The sequence below is a fragment of the Canis lupus genome, chromosome 24 (assembly GCF_011100685.1).
Source record: "Canis lupus familiaris isolate Mischka breed German Shepherd chromosome 24, alternate assembly UU_Cfam_GSD_1.0, whole genome shotgun sequence".
Taxonomy (NCBI): domain Eukaryota; kingdom Metazoa; phylum Chordata; class Mammalia; order Carnivora; family Canidae; genus Canis; species Canis lupus.
The window spans coordinates 30,986,266-31,007,079 of record NC_049245.1 but is presented as its reverse complement, the minus strand read 5'-3'; the positions used below and the strand labels follow the sequence as shown (position 1 = coordinate 31,007,079).

The window sequence follows — 20,814 nt, the reverse complement described above, 5'->3', positions numbered from 1 at the left end:
AATCAAAGCAGTTACATGGTTCAAAAGTCAAAACTATGTAAAAAAATGTACGCTAAGAGGTAGTACCACCATCTCCATTACTCATGTTCTTTCTGTCGACATCCAGAAGGTCACTGTTTTTATTCATTTCAGGTAATATTCTTCCTGTAGCTCATTTTGCAAAAAAAGATATTTTATTAAGATTTATTTTTTTAAGATTTTTTTAAGATTTATTAATTTATTTTAAATATTTCATTTATTTATTCATGAGAGACACAGGCAGAGGGAGAAGCAGGCTCCCTACAGGGAGCCTAATGTGGGACTTGATCCCGGGACCATACCCTGAGCCAAACGCAGATGCTCAACTACTGAGCCACCCAGGTGCCCCTTATTTGTTTTTTTGAGAGAGGGAGAGAGAAAGAGTGCTTGTGCAATCAGGGGGAGGGGCAGAGGGAGAGGGAGAAGCAAACTCCCCAATGAGCATGGAGCCCAACATGAGGCTCAATCCTAGGACCCCAGATCATAACCTGAGATGAAGGCACTCAACCAACTGAGCCAGCCAGGCACCCCTCTTCCTCTTCCTTTATATAGAAGATAGCACAATAGATAAACTCCACATCATGTGTCTTTGTTCACTGACTATACTCTGGAAATCAATCCATATCAGTTTGTACAGATTTGCCTGGCTCTTTCTGATAGCTGCATGAGACTCTAGTATGTGGATATGCCATGGTTTATTCAGACAGACTCCTATGGACACTTAGATGGTTGCCATTACTTGTTAGGACAAGTAATACTGTAGCTGTTTGGTATTCACGCAGTTGTATTTTCATAGTAAATTCCTATAGGTGGGATTGCTGGGCTCAAAAGATAAAGAAACGCGCAGTTCTGTTAGATGTCAACATATACTCCTCCTCAGAAGTTGTAGCATTCTACATTTTCACTAGCAACATAGATTCCTCCATCTTAACACCAAGTGTGAGAAAGCAAACAGTATTATTTTTTTCTAGCTTACAATAAGGAATTTCAGGCCCCCATATAATTTATAATAAGTATATAAAATATAATTGATCATAATTAACAATAGGTGCATAATAGATTAAAACAATTGATAGTAATATGATTAATGACATATAATACAGATTTACAGTATTTGCATTATAGGAAAGACTGACGTGTCTGAGGACTGAGTGCCTGTATTTTGTGTGCATGTCTAGAAATCTAAGTATCTGGTTCCTCAGGTGGTAGGAAGCTAGGAGGAGGCTGCATGTTGCTAGGGACAGGTGCATGTATAGTAACAAGATACAGCACATGAAATCTAAAAAAGAGAGAAGTAAGAAGAAAAGTACAAAAGGCAATAAATAACAAGGCAACAGTCCCGAGTCATTTAGAGGAAGGGTAAAAAGCTACATGCGTCTTAGCAAGTTCTGAAAGCATCGTTTTTCAGTACATTTTTGAATTTTACAAAGGTAACCTTGAGATATTATGAAAGGTAAGGAGAAATGCAATTAAGGTTTTCAAATGCCTGTGTTGACCTAGGCATTGTGCTGATATCCTTCATTACTTCAGTGAGTCACCAAATCCTGCAGTGTTGTTGCTTTTGATACGGTTTTGTGGAAGAGAACTCTGAGGCTCAGACAGTTCAAGGAACCTGTCCCAGGCTGCCAGGCAACAAGTGGCAGAGCCAATAATTAGATGCCTAAATCTTACCCATAATTTCTTTCCCCCAACCATCTAATATATCATCCTATAACCTGCCAAACCTCCCCAACACTGTCTGTGCTTTATTTTTTCTATGGCACTTATCATCACCTGAAATACTGTGTGTGCATGCATGAGTACATATGTACATATATATACACACATGTTTATTATCTGCCAAGCATATAGTAGGTGCTCATTAACTATTTGGTGAATGGGGATGCCTGAGTGGCTCAGCAATTGAGCATCTGTCTTTGGTTCAGGTGGTGATCCCGGGATCTGAGATCGAGTCCTGCATTGGGTTCCTTGCAGGGAGCCTGCTTCTCCCTCTGCCTATGTCTCTGCCTCTCTCTCTCTCTCTTTCTCTCTCTCTCTCTCTGTGTGTATCTCATGAATAAATAAAATCTTTAAAAAAACTATTTGGAGAGTGAATGACTATCTGACATCAAAGTCCATTCCACAGGGTCCTATTTGTTGTATTTTTTTAAAGATTTTTATTTATTTATTCATGAGAGACACACACACAGAGAAAGAGAGAGAGAGACAGGCAGAAGCAGGCTCCACGCAGGGAGCCTGACATGGGACTCGATCCCTGGTCTCCAGATCACACCCTGGGCTGAAGGTGGCGCTAAACCACTGAGCCACCGGGGCTGCCCTACAGGGCCCTATTTGTATGCACCGTTTAAGAAGAGGAGGATATGGGTAACGGTAACATATGCTAGCTGTTTTCAGAACTAACTAATACTGGATTGGTAGAGCTGATCATTAACCTCTCCTCTCACCTCTTAGTTGTATGATACAATATTCATTGCTCAAAATTGTCACATTGGGGATTTTACACCATGAATATTGGCAAACATGTTGGTATTTTGTTTTTCTTGGGAAGTTGGTTGTGAATCATTTACTAATACAGCACTGCAAAATTCCATTAGAAAGACATATTTGAAGGGCGCCTGGGTGGCTCAGTTGGCTAAGCGCCTGCCTCTTGATTTCAGCTCAGGTCATGATCTCAGGATTTTGAGATTGAGCCCCTGCTTAAGATTCTCTCTTCTCCTTGACCCCTGCACACCTTGCATACACTCTCTCTTAAAAAAAAAAAAATAGATGTGGGCAGCCCGGGTGATTCAGCCCAGGGTATGATCCTAGTGACCAGGGACCCAGTCCCACGTCAGGCTCCCCGCATGGAGCCTGCTTCTTCCTCTGTCTGTGCCTCTCTCTGTGTGTGTCTCTCATGAATAAATAAATAAAGTCTTTTAAAAAAATAGATATATTTGACATCTTAAAATGTAAAAATTTATCCAGAAAAAAAGAAAAGATTTCCTTTAACAGGACTGGGAAATCTATCTTGTTTCCATCAGATACACTTAGAGTCTGGTGACCTTCAACCATTTTCAAATTATTTTGATTTTTCTTAAGTTAGTTCTGAGTCAGTTTATAATGAACCAACTAGCCAACAAATATGGTCTCTGGAATAGGAAGGTAAAAAAAAAAAAAAAAAAAAGACCTAGACAAGAGAAACGGGATGGGAACTTTTGTTGACTCTGCAGGGCTCTGCACTTTCACTTGAGTGACTTCCCAGAACTGCCCGCAGAGTTCACCACTACCAGCCCCACTTTCCAGATATGAAAATGGAAAGAAGAAAGGAAAACAGGAAAGGAGAAACCTTCCCTTGATTACACTCTGTCCTCCTTTATGTTGAAATGAAAATTTCCCTTAAATTACCACCTGACTTTTAGGCACAAGAAAACATCTGGTTTAATTACAGTGAATTTACATGAACCTACTGACAAGAAGCACAGTTAAAATTAGCAATTTTAGTGTGCTTTTTTTTTAAGGGAATGAAATTATAAAGTAATTAACCTTTGTTGTAGAACTCTGTCAGAAGGATGGAAAGTTCTTTGCTGTTAGATACAAGAAGAAATGAAATTGTGGGAAGGGAATATGTGGACTCATTAAAGAATTATAAAGAAAAAAAAAGAAGACTAAAGTAACACCGAATTAGAAGATAAGACAAAAATGGAATCTTTCTCCAAGGAGTCTTTTCACAATGAGGGGGAGAGGGGAAGAGACCCAGTTGAATCAAAAGAAAGTAAGACTGCTTCCTTGGAAGGACATCTTGACCTGTGGAGCACTAATGTAATGTGGCAAAAAAGAGCCTTGGTCTCAGGCTGAGATAACCTGGCTTTGGTGGTGACACTGCTTTTCAGCTGTTCTGAACCCACATCTACCAGAATATGGGGAAAAAAGGACCATTCAGAAAGTACTTTGGAGTCAGAAGGATGAGGACTTTTCTCAGGCTCCATTCACTACTTTGTTATGCAGCCTTGTTACTCACATACTGTGCACTGCAGTGTCCCTGTCTATGAAATGGGATGATAATATCACCAATCCCTTTAAGGTGTTCTACATGAAAGTCTGTATGTAAAGCCTCAACTTACTCTCTGCCAAGAGTACAGGCTCAGCCAATATCAGACATGGCAGGCAGATCTTTAATCAAGGGAGTATAACTAGAAAGAAATCAAAGCAAGGATCTTTGCAAAATTTCTGTTAGTCAGGGGTAAGGGGCCATTTTAGAAATACCTATAGTACCTCTGTAGCCTCCATCTCCAATATCTCACTCTAACTGTAGAAATGAACGTGTGTGCCAGGGTTCCAATAAGATTTTATTTATAAAACAAGCAGCTGGTTGCAGTTGGCTGTAGCCATAGTTTGCTGACCCTTGATCCATGCTGATTCCCCCTAATTATTTCCTCTGATATCTTGGCTTTACAATCCAGTGATATACCAGTGGTTTCCCCAATTGGTATCTCCGGGCTAGACCTCCTGCCTGCCCTCCAGAGTCATTTATCTAACTGCCTGCTCAGCCTGTCCAGCTGGATTGTTAATTAAACAGGTCCAGAGCTAACCTCCTGATCATCCCTCAACTGCCACCAAACTCATTCTTCCCACAGTCTTCTCCATCTCTGGTTAATGCCAGCTGCCTTTTATTAGTGGCTTGAGTCAGAAACCTTGATTGCTCACTTTTATCACACCCAAGGCCCTGAATACCTTTCAGCCTAGATTCTCTGTGGTTGGCACCCTTTTGCTTTGGGTGAAGCAGCAGCCCTGCCCACTTCCCACATTCTATCCATTGGCATGTTCTCTTGGCTTACCTTCAGTACATAGTGTGACCTCAACCATTACTTACAGCCTCTACTCCTTGCTCTTTGGTCCAAGTCCCTGTGAGGCCCAGCCTGGATTACGGCAGTACTTTCTTTTTTTTTTTTTTTTTTTTTTCATTTTTTTCATTGGTGTTCAATTTACTAACATACAGAATAACCCCCAGTGCCCGTCACCCATTCACTCCCACCCCCCGCCCTCCTCCCCTTCTACCACCCCTAGTTCGTTTCCCAGAGTTAGCAGTCTTTACGTTCTGTCTCCCTTTCTGATATGGCAGTACTTTCTTAAAGGATTATTCAGCCTCAGCTCTTGTCCCTACATTCTTTTTCTCAGCACAGCAGCCAGAATGATCTTGTTAAGCCATGAAGCAAATCATATCACCCTTCTGCTCAGGACCTTCCAATGGTTTCTCATGTCACTGAGTTGAAAAACCCTAGTCCTTACAGGAGCTCACTGGCCCCAAGTGGCCACAACTACTTCTGACTCAGTCCCTCACCTCATCTGCTTCTGTGTCTGCCTTGCTATACAAATCCAGTCACTGTTCTCCTCAGATATGCCAGCTATGTCCCTCCCTCAACACTTTTGTGGGTGCCATTTCTGCTGGCTAGAATGATCTTCCCTCCAAATAAACAGGGCTGATTCCTTCACCTGTTTCAAGTCAATGTCATTTCTCAGGAAATCTTCCTCAACCTTTCTCTAAACAACTGGAAGCCTCCGACACCACACTGTCCCTCTTCTCTGCTAAATGTCTCTCATTAGCATTTATCATTTGATGTACTGTGTGTTTCAACATACATTTTAGTATCTGTCTTCTCTCACTAGAATGCACACAGAGGAGGCCACTTTTTTCTGTTTTGTTTACTACATATTTTTAAGCACCCAGGACAGTGCCAGGTAGAGAATAGGCTTGTAGTAAATAAGTTATTGAATGAATGAATCTTGAGTCCTCAAAGACAAAATAGATTTTAAAATTATTTGCTGTAGAAATCAGAAGGTACTTGTAGAAAGCTATTTAATATACTCAGTAAGCTATGGGAAGATATGGCTTTTATGATGAGCACTATAACACCATTCACAAAGAATAGAGGCAAGAACACCAAGGAAAATAATAATAATCCTGATTCTGCAGAAAAGCAAATTGGTGATCTCCAGGCTACACTAGAGCAGTTCTCAGAGAATGTGATGGGACCAGAGGGAGGAGCAAACCCAGAGTAACACTACCTGTGTGCCATACGCTTTGCTCAGCACTTCACATGGGCCGATATATTGAATCACACACCTATGAAGTAGGTACTGTTTTATCCCCACTTTAAAGGAAACTGAGCCACAAAGAGATTACGCAACTCGCTCCAGGTTATACAGCAAGAAATGGCAAAAACAGGACACAAACCCAGGCGATCTGGCTCAGCCTATGATCTTGGTCGTCATGCAGTGCTGCCTCTTCGATCTGCAGGACAAAAATGAGAGTTTCCATTTGAGGTGTTGATCTAATTCTTAAACTACCTCCCCAAAGAAATAAAAGAAGAACACCTGTAAACCTGCCCTGGGAACTACAAGATGATGCCACCCACAATCCAGAAGGAAGGAATACAATACAGTGTTGAGGAAGAGGAACGCACGTAGCGAAAAGATGACTGAGCTGTGACTCACCCCTTCCTCACCCTGGAAACCCAAGAGGAAAGACTTCCAAACCCAACTTCATTAATATCCTCTGACTCTGACTGGCCAGGGCTGAAGTCAGGGGTGAGCTTATAGAGTGGGCAGATGGAGTGAGGGATCGGAGAGCAGGAGATGGCATCTTTATATGCCATCCCACAGTGCAGAGAATGAGAGCTCCTGTAAGTATGCATAGGTAAACAAGGAAAGGAGGGATTTCATGAGAGGCTAGCTTTGGGTAGAGATGCTCCAGTTAAAAATAGGGGCAGTGTTCCAGGTGACTTACGGCTACCCTTAGAGATATCAAGCAGTTCTCTCCCTGACAAGAAGCTTCCTGCCCCCTGGTTATTTTCCTTCTCAAACCTTCTCCATTCCATCCTCAATCACATAGACCTCTTACCTGGCCAAGTAATAGTTGAGTGTATCTAAATTCTTCCCTTTCCTTCTCGGTTAGAAATATTTGAAACAGGGACTCCTATAATCACTCGCAGCACACATCTTGACCCACCAAACTAAACTGTCTTGTTCCACCTTTTGTAGGCTGTATTGAGCAGATGAAAACATACTTTCATTCTTATTAAAGGGGGCTAATCTGATAATGCAAAGCAGATGTCCCCTGAGAATTATAGTAAGAAGCAAGATTTAAAAACAGAATAAAATACTAATCCACATTCTTACCAGAATATATAAATAAATGCTGGGGTAGAACATGTACATGGAATGAAAGTTAATAATGTAAAGAGGTTAGTTCTCCCCGGCTGAACTTTGTAAAAGAGGTTAGCACTGTTTACTGTATTATTATTTTTGTTTAATAATAAACCCAAATAGTGCTTAGGGATGGATGTATGTTTAGGAAATAAAAATTATAATGAAAAGCAAGATTCATTATTATTATGAAGCTAGGGTTACCTTTTAAGGGCATAAATTGATTATTCATTAGTTAATGAGATGTATATTTGTTTTACACACTGGTGTAATGCTTACCAGTAAAAGGATAAAATGAGGATACTAAGTACCCTTTTGTACTGACAAATTTTACCATTTATGGGATATGGAAAAATTATTGGCAAGATATAAACTTCAAAACTTGATTAAACACACACACACACATACACACACAAAACTTATATGATTTCACAGAGAATGGAGAAATAGAATCAGTAGTTTAATAGACCTTTCCGGCAAAGAAAACAGCAGTTCTGAATAGCCTTACAGGTACAATCAGACACTCAAGGCAGTGGTATCTCCAATCTTACATATACACTTTCAAAGACCAAAAAGAAGTTTCATTTTCTGACACTAGTGTAACCTTGATATCAAAACCAGATGAGCTTATTATAAGAAAAAGAAAAATTAAGTGCATATACCCCAAACAAAATACTAGCAAGCGATCCACTGCTGTATACAACTAGGAAAATATTAGTTTATTTTAGAAAATCAATACTGATTCAACATTAGTAGACCCATTAATGTAATTCACTACATTAACTGAGAGAGGGACAAAAATGTATCATTGCTATAATAGAGAAAAGCATCAGTTAAAGCTCAGCATGGTTTAAGAAGAAAATATCCTTATATACCAGGAATAAAAAGGACCTTTTTATCCTGATAAAGGGAAACTAAGAAAACACCATAGTAGAGGATTAAATAATATAATCATTTTCTTTAACATTGGAAGCAGACAGATACTTACCATTATCTCCACTAAATATCATATTGATGGCTCTGGTTGAAGACAGGAAGATTAAATAGAGTTAAAAGATTGGAAAAGAACAAAACTATTATCAACTGTGATGCTATGCCTATTTACATAGATAACCCAAAGAAATTTGAAGACAAATTATTAGAATTAAGAAGAGAATGTAACATGTTTGACAAAAGTTGACATTTAAAAGTCAATTGCATTTCTAATCACCCAATAAGTATGTGGTATGTTTTTAAAGATACTATTTTCAGCAGCAATAAAAATATAGGGTAGTTAGGAATGAACCTCATGTAAGATTTCAAGATGTAGAGTATATGTAAGAGTATAAAGAATGGAAAGAGATTAAAACAGACCTAAATGAGAGATATGCCATGTTTATGAGTGAGAAAACCCAATATTATCAAGACATGATAGAGAAAGACATAAATTAATCCCATTTGATCTATAATTCATGCAAATCCAATACAGAAACAAGATATTTTTCAAAAAGGTTCAAAGTCATCCTAAAATGTATATGCCAGAGAAAAGGCAAGAATAACTAAGACAGTCCTGAGCACGAAGTACAAAGTTGCAGGCCGCGTTCTACCAGATATCAAGAGTCATGAGTCTTTATTTCTTAGGAAGATGTGATATTGATAGGGGGATAGTCTAGTAGAGCAAGTGAACAAAACAGAACTTAGAAATAGATCCATATATATGTGGAAATGTGATGGAAGGCAAAGGTAGCATAGCAGATGAGTTGAGTAAATAAATTTTTCTTTGTTGTTAAGTGGTGGTAGAATAAGGAGAAGAATTGAAATTGGATCCCTGCCTCACACTATACATGAAGACTCAATTACAAATGAGTTGAAGACATTTTACAGAAGTCAGAACTTTAAAATTATTTGAAGATAATTTAAGAAAATATTCCTATGATCTAAGAGAAAGTAGTTCTTTTCTTTCATTTTTTAAAACATTTTATTTTTTTTTATTTGAGAGAGGGAGAGACAGAGATAGCAAGGAGAACACAAACAAGGGGAGCAGCAGAGGGAGAGGGAGAGGCAGGCTCCTCGCTGAGCAGGGAGCTTGATGTGGGGCTCGACCCCAGGACCCTAGGATCATGACCTGAGTTGAAGGCAGATGCTTAACTGACTGAACCACCCCGGCACCCCATCATCTTAACCATTTTCAAGTGCACAGTCCAATAGTCTTAAGTATATCCACATATTCTTGAAAATATTTTTGTGCAGACCATCAGAAAGTAATTTTTTTTAAGATTTTATTTATTTATTTATTCATGAGAGACACAGAGAGAGAGAGAGAGAGAGAGAGAGAAAGAGAGAGAGAGAGAGGCAGAGACACAGGCAGAGGGAGAAGCAGGCTCCATGCCAGGAGCCTGACGCGGGACTCGATCCTGGGACTCCAGGATCGCGCCCTGGGCCAAAGGCAGGTGCCAAACTGCTGAGCCACCCAGGGATCCCCAGAAAGTAGTTCTTTATAAGATTCTATTGATAGAGTTTATTTTTGTTTGGGTTTATCTGACCTTGAGATAATGATTCAAGTGCACGTAGTTGATTTAGGAAGTGGTCCAGGACACACTGGTAATGAAGAGTGGAAGAGAAGGGAAGGAAGCCAATATTGGTGTGTTACCAAGAAAATTACCTTGTGAGTAATGAGGTTTTGGAATCATGCCATCCCAAGTGTGATCCAGGGACCAGCAGTGACTTATAAGCTCCTCCAGATCCATGACAACATAATTATAGACATAGAGATTAACTATTTTAAAAGGAGGAGTTTGCATTTTTCTGTTTTTAAATTTTGCCTTTTAAATTTTACTTCCCTATTTTTTGTTTTGTATTTTATTATGATAATTATCCACAATGGGTTGAAAATAACAACTACCACCACAACAATAATAGTCACTTTTATTGGAGGTGGTTTGAAAAGTATTAATAGAATACTTTAATAGAATGTTTCAGGTTTAACCCAGTCAAGTGGTGAGGAGATGAGGATACTTGTCCATTAACTTCCTGTCTTTCATTGCTTGAAGGATATTTTAGGGGCATTAAATCTCTGAAACATCTTGTTTTCCCTGGAAAACAAGTGGAGACTTAAGTTTGCATTCATAGCCTTCAGGTAGATTAATAGGTGTTTTGTAGTAAGCATTAGTGCATGGGTAGGGCACCAACATCATCTGCTACTAAGTCTGTCATTTTTCTCCCAGCTTTATTGAGGTACACTTGATAAATAAAATTGCATGTATTTAAGATGTACAACAGCATGATTTAACATACATATACATTATGAAATGATTACTACAATCAAGTTACTAGGTCTTTCCTTCTCCAGAAAAGATCTGATAAATTTGACTACATTAAAATTAAGAACTAATCTTTATCCAAAGGTAGCATAAAGAGAAAGGGAAAACACATGAACTGAGAGATTTTTATAGTACCTGTAGCCAGTAAAAGGATCAGTTACATAAATATATAAAGAACCTCTACAAATCAACAAATCAATAAGAAAATGACAATAATGTTCAAGAAACATTAAAGATGCTCAACCTCTTTAGCAAATAGCTAAAAAGCAAGTAAAACCTCAGTGAAGTGTTAGTTCATGCTTACTAGATGGTCTAGATTTTTTAAATCTGACAATATGAAGTGTTGTAAGGATTTAGACAAGTAGAAGCTATCAGAATATTGCTGGTGGAAGTAAAAATTGTTACCACCACTTTGGAAAACAATTTAACTTTACTCGATAAAGCTGAAGACATTAATACCCTTAGTCTACCTATCTTCTTCCTAGGTTAACCTGAGTGAAATCTTATAAATGTTCAAGAATGTCCAAAAATATAGGAGCTGTGTCCTAAGATAGCTCTTCTGAGAAGTAGTCCTACCATCCATCTATATAGTACATCTCACCCTGTATAGAATGGCAAAATAGGTGTATATTCATAAAATGAGTGAAATAAAACTATATATATCAACATGGATGAATCTCAATGTTGAATGATAAATGCAAATCATATAATACAAATATTGAGTTGCTCGTATGTATAAAGAAAACTAGAAGAAATGAAATTATATATTGTCTTGAGATACATGTATATATTTACAACTCCAAATATAAGAGAATGACTAACAAAATTCGGGGTAGTACATGACTGGGTGTTTTCTATTCTTGAATGAGAGAGAGATAAGTCACCAGTATGGGACACATAGGGTGCTGTAGTGATACAATGATGTTTTATTTCTTAGACAGGATAGTGGGTTCATGGGTGTTTACTTTATAATTACTTTATAAACTATACATTTATTACTTGTACTTTTGTCTTTTGATAGATTTCATAATAGTCAAAAGCAATTTGCTTTTTAACAGAGCCAAAAATAATATGAACAAAAGCAGTGAAGTCTTAGGACTGCAATTTGTAAGAAATTTTAAAAATGTATTTTTAAGTAAGAGGCATAAAAAGGAGCATTAATAAGTGAGGATTTGTACAGCATTACTGGTGAGAGGACCCATTATAAAAAGGTGTCATTTGCCCCTCAGAGAAGTGAAGAATACAACTGGAATAAAAGTTCTGATGGAACATGAAGTTTTGTAAAATTCTTCCAAAGTTCTTCTGGAAAAACAAATGGGTAGTGAGAGCCCAGAAGACTTTGCACAAAAAGAATAATAGAAGAAAAGGGCTTGTTCTGTCAACTATTCAAATGTGTTATATGAACACAGCAGAGAGATACTGTCAGAATAAGAGGCCGGGGCTCAGTGAAACAGAACAGGGAGCCACACAACACGTGCCAGCATATAAAATAATTGAACATGCTAGTAAAATAGTGTTTTAAATCACTGGGGAAACTTCTGGCCAGTCAATTAATTGTCTTAAGAAAACTGTAAAGAACTATAGTTAGATTTCTACTTTGTGCAATGTATAAAATACATCCCAGATGGATTAATGAGTTAGGTTCAAAAAGAAGGTGAGGATAAATCAAGTAGAAGAAAATGCAGATGACTATTCTTCCGTTCTGGGGTGAGAAAGAGAATTTGCTCCAAACTGGAATTGAAGGAAGAAAACAGGTGGCCTGAGTGCTGGCAGCTTGATATTCACACTCAACAGCCTCCACTGGATAGACCCTTGTTAAGACTGGCATCTGCGTTTCTCCGTTCAGCTCAGTTGCACCTCTTAAAGCTTCTCGAAATTCCTGCCTGGTGGTAGATGGTTTCACCCTCGCTTGTCAAGAAGACGGAGCCACAAGGATACTCCAACTCTCCACTCCAGAGCAGTTGCACATTTTCTTGTCTTCTCTCACAAGAGGAAAGGTGCTTTCTCTCCATCTACAGCTGTTCCTACCTTTTCAGGACAGGACCACTGCCAGTCACTTCCTGTCTCTTTTCTATTCTTTTGACTTTTCAGTTTAGAATTTTTCCTGGTTGCCTACAATCCTGCCATAACTTCTCCTGCCTTTGGGAGGGGCCGCTGCTGGGGTCCACAGCACCCCTGCTCTTCCTGCATCCCTGTCCTTCGTGGTCCAGATTACTGACTTGTTTGGGCATAGTCCCTCACCTTCCACTTTCTCCGCTGTCCACAAGAGGGCTGTGAGGCCAGCTTTCCCCCTAAATTACTCTTGCATAGGTCACAGGTTACCTTGAAGACAATACATTCAGTGGGAAAATTTAAGTTCACAATTCACATGACTACCCAGTCACGTCCATTGCTGTGAACCAAGCCCTTCTAGATCCACCTTCGATTGCTCCCATGACAGCCCACATTCCTGGTTTTCTTATTGCCTCTCTGAACATGGCTTCTCAGTTTCTGTTTCCTTGTTTCCTCCTAACTGTTAACATTGTAGTTCCCTTTGGCTTAATCCTGGACCTGCTTCTTTGGTTCCCCCCTACACAGTCACCCAATATCATATCTCCAACTGCTACTCGGTGTTGCCATTCGGGTGTCCTATGCACGCCTCAAATGAAGCATCACAAAACTCACCGGCTTCCTTTCCAAAACTAGCCCTCCTATAAGGCTTCCTTTCAAGGAACAGCAGCACTCTGACCCACTCCAGGTATCTAAAACAGATGAGCTGGGGTCTTCCTTGAATCTTTTTTCTGTTGCACTCTTATCCATCACCACCAAATCACATTCGCTCAGCTGCCGCAAGTCTCATGCACCATCTGCCTCTCTTCTATATCCTGGTCACTCCGTCGATGAGTTAACCATCCTTTCTGTCTAGGATGGCCCTACTACTTCCGCTTTTGCACTCACAAAGCAATCCACCACATTCCAACACCTACCCTCTGTACTTTTGGCCTAGGAACTTTTGCTAATCTGTTGACTTTTATCTTCCACTTAGTATCCTAACTTGCTGGACTAGATTCTTTCTGCTTGTTATAATTCTCCTAAAACTTTGTGCTCCTACCTCAAAGTCCTGATATTTGTGGCAAGGATGAACAGATAAGGGAAAGCAATTAGAGATCTGATGACTTAGAAGCTTATACATACCTAAAAGATTCAAGAAGCAGATGAAAAACTGACAAAAATATTTGCAACCCATGCAAAAAAAAGGAAAAAACAGCTTATGTCTTTTAAAAACAGATTATAATTACAAACCCATAAGACAAGATGGACAAAAATGAAGAGCCATAGAGGAAAATGAGAACAGGGTATAAAGAGCATATTCATAAAAGAATCAATGCAAATGTCCAATTAAACTGAAAAAAACCTTCACTCTAAAAAAAAAAAAAAAAAAAAAAAAAAAAAAAAAAAAAAAAAAAAAAAAAAAACCTTCACTCTCCAGTTTTCTAAAAAGGATACACACACATACACTTAATTTTTTAAATAGTCACTGTTGGCAAGGATTGGGAATAGTCATGTTCTTCTGTTGGGGAACTGAGAATGGTATAAACTCTGTGGAAGGCAATCTGACAATATGTGTCAAAAGCCTTAAAAATAATATAGTTCATGTACTTTGGCCCAATAAATTAATTTCTAAGAATTTACCTTAGGGAGACCAGCAGAGTTTCATGAAAATACTTATTTATAAGAATTCTCATGGCCATGTTACTTATCATCATAAAAAATTCAAACCAATTTTAACGTCCAGTAATAATGGTGACTATAATGGGGCATTAAAATGCGTGGCTCCAAAGAACATTTAAGGATCTTTTAAAAACCCATGTTTCATTTAGTGATAAAAGAAGGTCACAACACTCTATGCACAGTAGGAATTCAGTTTTTAAAAATAAAGTATGTATATGCATAGGCATAAAAATACTGGAAAAAATATCTCCAGTTATGAGGATTATGAATGATTTTGTTCTTTTCCTTTTTTTTACCCTTTTTGTATATTCTTAATATTCAACAAATTCTGTGTATCATGTCCATAATGGGAAAAACTAAATATATTTTAATTTAACAATAGGGAACTGATTGCAACATATGGCCAAGGCTATATCGAGAGAGGCATAGCGTGATGATTAAGAGTATATGCTTTGAAGCTCACAGACAGGTGTTCATTTCCCTCTTTACAACTTAAGAGCTGGATGACCTTGAGCAAGTTATTTAATTCTCTTAGCCTCAGTTCCCTTATCAGCACAAAGGAGATAATACATACTGGGCAGAGCTGTTTTGTGGCTTAAACGAAATAATGTATGTAAAATTCTGATCAAAGAGTAAGTGCTTAGTAAAAGTACCTGCTTTTATAATGCCAAAATATAAATAGATCCAGTAATGATTTACATGAATTCATGATTCCCTAGGGGGTTATAACTGAAAGTTTGGAGAATCATTTATTTTATGGTTCAGCATCTTCCAGACTGTCATAATGATGCTGGAATCCAGCAGGAGGACGCTGGCAGGAAAACTGACCTGGTTACAGAAGCAGCCTAGGAAAGGTTTTGCTCATTAGGACACATGCTGGCATGGGTCATTTATTCATCTACTCCACCAACCAGCAAATGGTTATTAAGCATCTACACTGTGCCAGGCATCGGAGGCTCAGCAATGAGACAAACTAGCTGCCTTCTTGCAATGAGACAGACTTCACGTAATTGGTTTGAGATTTCAAGACACATGGATCCTGTTGGATTCAGGAATTAGGAAACTGAGGAATAGTTGGAGACTCCTTATAGTTGGAGACAACTTGGCAGGGTCAGGGGAATGGTAGTGAAGCTCACTTTACATTCTTCAGTTACCAATCCTAAGGCAAGAGTGTAATTCTAGACCCCCACCTGCTCAGAATGCTGAGGCTTTCTGGTGTCCTCCCTACATTGATCAGCTTAATTTAAGAACAGACTTGCTCAGTCTACAGAGAAGAAGCCATTGGCTATCCAGGAGAGCAAGGTTAGGGGTTAGCAAGCTATGGCCCATAGGTCAACACCAGCCTACTGCCTTTTTTTATAAATAAAGTTGTTTTGGAAAGCAGCCATGCCCATTTGTTTATGGATTGTCTGCGGCTGTTTTTGTGCTACAAGCACAAAGCTGAGCAGTTGCAGTAGGTACTGCATGGCCCACAACACCTAAAGTATTCACCGTCTGAGCCTTTATAGGAGAGCTTGGATCAACTGCTGTTCTAGGGCAACAGGGCTGGGGGAATGGGATGGAAGGTGACATCAGCTTCTTAACTTTTTCCCTTCTGTAGTTCCAGGAGCTGTGCCCCTAGAATCCATCCAAGGAGGGCCCTTTGAGGAGAAGATCTACATCCAGTGGAAACCTCCCAATGAGACTAATGGGGTCATCACACTCTATGAGGTAAGAGGACCCTTTCACTGTTATCACTTGGCTTGGCTTTATTCAGTTTACTTCAGCCTGAAGTTGGCGAATTCCTGCTGTGGTCAGAGCTCCATTGAGGGCATGAAGGTGAGTGAGAGACACAACTTACCCAGAGTTTCCAATAGTGCGGCTGGGAAGAAAACACGAGGGCATACAGCTAAGCTGCTTGACAAGCCTCAGTGATGAAGAAAACTGGACAATCCCACACATTGAAGTGATTAGCAATCTCTTGAGAAAGGAACTGGCACACAGGGAGGCAGATTGTCCCAGCACAGCCAAGAAGATCCTCACCTGGCAAACAGCTGTGATAGTTCAGTTTATCTGAAAAACCATAATACTCACTTGATGCCCCTCCTACACCTGTCAGTTTCAGGGCTTCCAAGCAAATCCCAGTGTCATTCTCTGACCCTGGGGTGGCATGATTCTTGAGCCTTGATATCATTGTGTGGCCACAGCATATTTTATTGCTACTCGGGTAATGGCATCAGAAAGCCCTCCCACCCTACCCCATCCCCAACCACGCATTAGCAGGGCCTTGTCATATCAGAGGTGGAACCTCCTCAGGTAGGAAGGTATCTATCCAGCCGACACAGCGTGAAACTGAAAACTTTGAGACTTAAAGTGTGTAGAAGTCCATTGTAAAACAAACACAAACAACCTTCGATAAGGCTGAGAGAGCTGAATTCTAGTACTGAGATGTGGTCAGAGGTGACTCTTGTCCCACCCCGCATATTTTGAGACCCCTGGAGACTGTGGCATGCCGGAGAGCACAGGAGTGCAGAGGGAAGAGCAGGAAGCTGACGCTGCAGGGATGGAGACCAGTGTCCTGGCAGTGCCGCCAAGATCTCCCGTGACCTCTGGCAGCTACTCTGCTCTCTGGGCAGCTTCCTCCCTTGTAAAGTGGGAGTAGGAGGGGTAGGGTTCCTCCAAAGACTGTAAGGCGGCAACAGTTCCAAGCATCCTCAGGCTAGAATGCACCACAGACCCAGAGGGCTCAAGCAGAAAGGTACTGAGAGGTACTGTGAGCTGGGGATGAATATCCCCACATAAGGGAGGAAAGCTAAAGAGTATTGGTGAGAGAGAAATATTTAGGATGAATTTGGTAGATGCAAGAGCTCTCTAGAGAGATCTGGAAGGACTTCAGAGCTCTCCAAGGAAGGAGAAAACTACCCATCATGTACATCTTCAGAAAATGCCTTGACTCACCACATCTAGCATCCCTCAAAAGGAAAGCTGTCTCATGCTCCATCTTGGGCCACATGGTTGGGAGAGGCTTCCTTCCTGGCAAACCTGCCAGAGGAGGGGAGGGACCATGTCGACCTTGCCCAAGACATGTTTGTTCAGTAGTACCTCACTGGGGAAGAGAGGGCTGGAAACCCATTTCAATCTACGGGTCCTTCTTTGTGAAGCAGATGCTACAATCATACACACACACATGCACACACGAAACAGACATTTCCTGTGTGTGGCAACCTGCTCTCTGTAAAGCTGAGAGCAGGGACCCAGAATTTAAGGTCTTTGGTACTATTACGTAAATGGCTCTCTATGCCAGATGTTCCAGATTTTTGGAATTCACAGGCCAGTAACATCTTGAATGGTTTGGAGGACCAACATATAGTTCTTTACCATTTTTTATTAACATCATTTCATAAAAGACATAATTTCAAAAATATAGAAAGGACATAATTTAAGAATAAAAGGCAGTCCTTCAAATTGAATAAATTTGGCTTTATGAATAACTCATGAGTCTCCTTATTTTTTCTCTTTTAGCCTTGAATTGAGGACAGCTCTGTCCTGAAAAGGCCCTGGTGCTTGTACCTAGCTGTACTTGAAACCACTGGGCTGGGCCATGTGGCAGGGGGACTCCTGTCCTTGCACAGACCAACTCCTTCCTTGGGAGCAATATACTTCTTGCTCTAATGGGACGGACCCTCGCTGGGCTAGGAAACCCACTCATGCTGTTCTATAAGAAGAAGAGAGGAATGGGTGGAGAGAGGGAGCAAGGGAGCAATCCCAGCTGTGAGCGGCATGCTGTGTTTGAGCCACAGCTCCTTGACTTGAGGCCTCAGTATGTGGCACACTCTCTGGAGCTCTGGTCACCAAGGTGGGCATAGCCTGGCACAGAGCACCCTTCTCACTCATGCGTGAACCCTTAACCTTATAGGTTTCCAAAGACCACTTGAAGAGATGCTGGCATGTCTGTGGTAGGCTGTCCTGGGCACAGCTCAGGCAAGACAACTTCAGGCAGCTTCTTGGCTGCTCTCTGGGCTGTGATTACAGAGAACCAGCGATGGAAGGCTGCACCTGTCTGACTTGTGTGTGACTGCTGGAAGTCACCTTTCAGGAATATGCTAAAATGTCTTGGATGTTGCCGTGAAGGGAGCCAAGGAGGTTGTGGGCTGAGGTCATTGTATTTTGAGCATGAACGTGGCTGTGACCATGTGCATCGAAAGCTAGTGGGGTCTCAAAAGGTAAGAATGCTGGCATTTGAAGTTGGACAGCCTAGTTCTGAACCCTAGCTCTGTCAGAGTTATTTGCTGTGTGACTGTGGCTACATCAAGTAGCCTCTCATTTATCTTCATTTATAAACATAGATAGATGTTTAACGTTGTGCTTGGCATTTAGAAATAGCACCAATAAATGCTAGCTCTCACAGTGCATAAAGATATGGAAATTGAAACTTAGAGGGGTCAAGTGTGAAGACCAGGTCATATAACTGAGGTGGCAGTTTGTAGGTCCTGAATTCAGGTGTGGATGCCTTTGGCCCTCACTCTGTGTGGTCCACGCATTGGCGTACAACCTGGGAGCTGGTTAGAAACACAGCATCTCAGACCCCACCAGACCTTCTGAATCAGAGTTTCTATGTGAACAAGATTTCTGGGTAACTGACATGGGCATGAAAGTTGGAGAAACACTGCTCTAGACCACACTACTCTTTAGAAAATCTCAGCAATGGATACGAAGATTTGTCCTCCTGAGCAGAGAGACAGGGAGTCCCTTCCATGCTGGGCTCAACCCATTCCTGCCCCAGATCATAAGCGGGAGACCTTGCTTTTAAAGACATTTATAACAGAGTATGTGTTTATGAGGCAATTTCCAAATTTAATTAGATGAAACCAATTTGATTTTTAAAATTAGGTTCTGGTTGTAATTTCTAGAGAGGAACCCATAAATTACAAATCACTGTCTTCTGGTCTCAAATAGTATATTTTGTGAAAAAGAAAAATAGGATAACACAACTAGAAGAGAAGCCTAGGATTCTCTGCACCTTCCTATATATGACCTTGGTCTTGGCAAAGTCAAAAGCCAAGAAAAGGGGCAGTGCATGTAGTAAAGGAGGGTTATGACTATGTAAATATTGTGAATGCTATTCAGTGCATAGGTTCAAGTAAATTTAAAAATTAAATTTCCTTCCCCATGAGTGTAAGTCACAAGCTCTGTGTCCATCCTTGGACAGTTCTGTCAAATCTCAGTGGCTTTGATTATGTCTCATTCTGTCTCTGGGTTTACATCCCCTCTTTGTAATGTGAAGGTGTCAGATTATTCTGGGCTTCAACTGGTTAAGAATGAGAAAAACAGGTCCATGTCAAACCCACAAAATCAAAGGTTTATACCTCATTGTGGAGTTGCTCTGCTATTGAAACTTTGCCTGTGGCCAGAGTCTTTGAGCACAAAGCAGTGATGACACTTGAAGAAAAACAGCTAGTGCAAAGGCCCTGGGGTAGGAATGACTTTGGCATGTTTAACAAATAGGAAGAAGGTCAAAGTGACTAAAGCTTCATGAGCACGGAGGATGATGATGAGACCATGTGGGAAGTGTGGGGGCAGGGGCAGGTTGCTCAAGGCTTCTAGAGTTTGTGCTTTATCCTGAGAGAAATAGAAAGCCCTAGGAGAATTTTAAGTAGAAGAATGAAAGAATCAGATTTATATTTTTTAAAAGACCACTCGGCTTTTATATGGTTAATGAGCTGTGGGTACACAAGCATCTTGGAAACGTCTGGAAAATGTGCCAGAGGCAAGGACATTTCCATCACTTATGGTATTGCAATGAGGGCTCAGCTATTTATCAGAAGAATTTGTACCCAGGTGGAAGATGTGAAAGCTTTGTCACAACTGCGTCTTTCCTGCTGCTAACCTGGACTTTGAGGCCTTTCTTTCAGTTAGGAGTTCTTATCTTGAGGAGTTCCCTAGAGCCATGGACTGTGAGACCCTAGGCCTTCCTTCCCTAAGGAACAGGAGCCTACCCCTGACCCTAATGCCACCCTAGGGCTGTGAAACAGTCTAATTCTCCAGCAGTTATGACCTCTCTCCCTGCCCGCTAAAGGGGGAGCTCAGAGTGCTCATCAGAGTCCGCTGAAGCCCATCTCGCTGTCATTGTGATGTGAGGCATTAGGATGAATTAGACCATGGCCTCAGATCTTTGGGGATTCGTAATTTGGTGTGACATACAGTGTGCGCTTCTGTGATCAGTTTCCTACCAGAGTGACACATGGTGCTCAGAGTTAGGCAATGTCAGAGGCCTCATATCCACAAACCAGCGGATCAACCTCAGACATGCGGAAGTTCAGACCCCACCCCAGACCCACTGAACCAGCTTCTGTATTTTAACAAGATCTCCAGATGATGCATGTACGTATACAAGTGTGAGAAGCACTGGCCTAAGACATTTTACAAGTTCACAGCCTGGACGCAGGAAGCTCTCTGCTCGATGAGAACACTGCAGACCTTCTGTGTGGCCTTTGAATGAACTGAGTAATATCCCTGCTCACATGGAACTGAAGGGCCAAGTAGCTTCATTGGGGATGTGGAAACAAGCCGTTCCCATAGAGTTTTCCAGAGCCCTGCTTGAGTTTGAATGAGATACCAGGGTTCC

The 20,814-nt window shown here is 40.7% G+C and overlaps 1 protein-coding gene across 2 annotated transcripts in view; it reads left to right on the top strand.

The window, feature by feature from the left end:
* PTPRT (protein tyrosine phosphatase receptor type T) overlaps positions 1-20,814 on the top strand; it is a 1,032,653-nt gene that overhangs the window by 639,329 nt on the left and 372,510 nt on the right. For both annotated transcript variants that reach the window (XM_038572341.1, XM_038572340.1), the window contains exon 9: positions 15,811-15,920. In XM_038572341.1, the coding sequence (XP_038428269.1) occupies positions 15,811-15,920 (110 nt within the window). The remainder of the gene's footprint in view (positions 1-15,810; positions 15,921-20,814) is intronic.